The following is a 2,944-nucleotide window of genomic DNA, read 5'->3' on the forward strand; positions in this document are numbered from 1 at the left end:
GTAGGCCACATCTGTCTGGCGAAGCCAGTGAAGGCATGCTGCTGCTGGGCCAGCCGGCACGTCTAGCTCCAGGTAGTCTGCTTCAGTCTGTAGGGACAGGTCGACATCCTGGGAGAACGAGGGACAGCGAGAGTGGTAGGAACACTTGGGTGTTTGTTTGGGTTGTTGTGGGTGGTGGTGTGGGTTGTGGTGGTTTGTTGTGTGGGTGTAAGTGTGTGTACTGTGGTTGTTTGTGTGGATGTGTGTGTATTGCAGTGTGTAAAGTACTTAAGTAAAATATTTGAAAGTACTACTTAAGTCCATTTTTTTGGGTATCTGTACTTTACTATTTATATTACTTAACTTTTACTTCACTACATTCCTATAAAGTATGTACTTTTACTCCATACATTTTCCCTGACACCCAAAAGTACTTTTTAATTTGAATGCTTTGCAGGACCAGGAAAATGAAAATTCCCCCACTTATCAAGAGAACATCCCTGGTCATCTACTGCCTTATCTGAGGACTCATAAACAAAATGTTTTGTTTGTTAATTATGTCTGATTGTTGAGTGTCCCTGCTATCTGGTTTGGTTAATATAAGCATTTCAAATTATTTATACTTTTTTACTGAACTTAGTACTTTTGATACTTAAGTAGATTTAAAACCAAATACTTTAGACTTTACTCCAGTAGTATTTTACTGGGTGACTCACTTCACTCGAGTCATTTTTCTTAAGTATCTTTACTTTCTCAAGTATGACTTTTGGGTCTTCTTACTTGTGTGTATGAGTGTGCATGGTGCATGTGTATGTATGACTCACAGCGGATGCAGTGGTGAGCTGTTTAGAGTAGTGGACTCAGAGGGCAGCACCTTCCAGCCACACCAGCTCTGAGCCACTGAAATTTGTCAAGTGGTTCGGGTGACGTCAGAGACAGAGTCCTCTGGGAACTGAACCGTGATCTTCCTCAGGAGGGGAGACGAGACCTGGCTGTAGAACCGCTGAGGGGGAGAACGGAGGAGGGCGATGAGTTCAGGAGAGTTAGGGGCAGTGAGAGAGTGATTTATACACAATAGGAGGGAATTCAGAGGAGAGGTAGTCATAACAAGGGGATGAGCGAGGGAGGGGATGGAGGAGGAGTAGGATCAACTGGATGCAGGATTAGGGAGAGAAGATGAATGGGATTTTAGGGAGAGGGTCTATTCGACTACGACTTCCTGGAACGCATCGCCATGGAGAATAGGGGCGTGGCCCAGAGGATCTACACCAGCCACGACGCCTCAGATCAGATACGGGTACGACAGACCCCTGTCCCTAAAACTCCCATTCATCCTTCTCTCCCTAATCCTGCATACAGTTGCATCCCTACTCCTCCTCCATCCCCTCCCTCTGCTCATCCCCCTTTGTATGACTACCTCTCCTCTGAATTCTCCTCCTATTCTCGTGTAAACACTCTATCTTCACTGCCTCTCTCACCACCATCTCTGACCTCCCTCCTCCGTTCTCCCCCTCCAGCGGTTCTACAGCCAGGTCTCGTCTCCCCTCCTGAGGAAGATCACGGTTCAGTTCTCAGAGGACTCTGTCTCTGACGTCACCCAGAACCACTTTGACAAATACTTCAGTGGCTCAGAGCTGGTGGTGGCTGGGAAGGTGCTGCCCTCTGAGTCCACTACTCTAAACAGCTTCACCACTGCATTCGCTGTGAGTCATACATACACATGCACGCATGCACACTCATACACACAGTGGTGGAAGAAGGACCCAAAAGTCATACTTGAGTAAAAGTAAAGATACCTTAATAGAAAATGACTCGAGTAAAAGTGAGTCACCCAGTAAAATACTACTGGAGTAAAAGTCTAAAAGTATTTGGTTTTAAATATACTTAAGTATCAAAAGTAAATCTAATTGCAAAAATGTACTTAAGTTTCAAAAGTATAAGGAAAAGTATAAATAATTTGAAATTGCTTATATTAACCAAACCAGATAGCCAGGGGCACACTCCAACAATCAGACATAATTAACAAACAAAACATTTTTGTTTAATGAGTCCTCCAGATAAGACGTAGTAGGGATGACCAGGGATGTTCTCTTGATAAGTGGGGGAATTTTCAATTTTCCTGTCCTGCAAAGCATTCAAAATTTAAAAAGTACTTTTGGGTGTCAGGGAAAATGTATGGAGTAAAAAGTACATACTTTTATTTAGGAATGTAGTGAAGTAAATGTAAAAGTTGTTAAAAATATAAATAGTAAAGTAAAGTACAGATACCCCCAAAAAATGACTTAAGTAGTACTTTCAAATAGTTTTACTTAAGTACTTTACACCACTGCATACACACACATGCACAGGTACACACACTCACCTGTGTCCTACCCTCTCTCTGTCCCCCTCTTCCTCCCAGGATCGTCTGGACCTGTCCCTACAGACTGAAGCAGACTACCTGGAGCTAGACGCTGCGCTGGCCCAGCAGCAGCATGCCTTCACTGGCTTCGCCAGACAGATGTGGGCCTACATCACTGTCAACCAGCTACTGGCTGAGAGGTGAGAGAGAGGGAGAAAGAGAGAGAGAGAGAGTTTAACACATCGTTATTTTCAATCTAAGGAGTGAATACAAAGCTTGTGCTATAATTTGCCAGCCCTTCGATACAGAATACAGAGCATGAATAAACACACAGAGTAACATTTTGTGAATGTTATATCCCTGTTCCCTGCAGGTCCCTGGCCCCCACTGCTGGTAAGAAGAGGAAGATCACCCAGAGGATCCTGGCCCTGGCTGTGGAGCACCAGTTTGTCACGCCCCTCACTGCCCTACTGGTGGAGAGTGAGGATGCCAAGGAGAGGCTGCTTGCTGACTCCCCTAAGGACCCCAAACAGGGGGAGAGTGAGGATGCCAAGGAGAGGCTGCTTGCTGACTCCCCTAAGGACCCCAAACAGGGCTGCTGTGCAGGTGCCTGATCAAAATCAC

General features: G+C 45.1%; 1 protein-coding gene and 1 pseudogene across 1 annotated transcript in view; one reads left to right on the forward strand and one right to left on the reverse strand.

Annotated features, from left to right (window-relative positions):
- The window catches only part of LOC139027494 (inter-alpha-trypsin inhibitor heavy chain H2-like), a 4,907-nt pseudogene extending 3,444 nt beyond the window's left edge, over window positions 1-1,463 (reverse strand).
- The window catches only part of itih2 (inter-alpha-trypsin inhibitor heavy chain 2), a 12,268-nt gene extending 9,330 nt beyond the window's left edge, over window positions 1-2,938 (forward strand). Inside the window, exons 12-14 of the mRNA XM_070442776.1 lie at window positions 1,497-1,682; window positions 2,381-2,520; window positions 2,694-2,938. Of these exons, the coding sequence (XP_070298877.1) occupies window positions 1,497-1,682; window positions 2,381-2,520; window positions 2,694-2,934 (567 nt within the window). The 3' untranslated portion in view covers window positions 2,935-2,938. The remainder of the gene's footprint in view (window positions 1-1,496; window positions 1,683-2,380; window positions 2,521-2,693) is intronic.
- Window positions 2,939-2,944: the final 6 nt, after the last annotated feature.

Source organism: Salvelinus sp. IW2-2015, unplaced genomic scaffold (genome assembly GCF_002910315.2).
Source record: "Salvelinus sp. IW2-2015 unplaced genomic scaffold, ASM291031v2 Un_scaffold16616, whole genome shotgun sequence".
Taxonomy (NCBI): Eukaryota; Metazoa; Chordata; class Actinopteri; order Salmoniformes; family Salmonidae; genus Salvelinus; species Salvelinus sp. IW2-2015.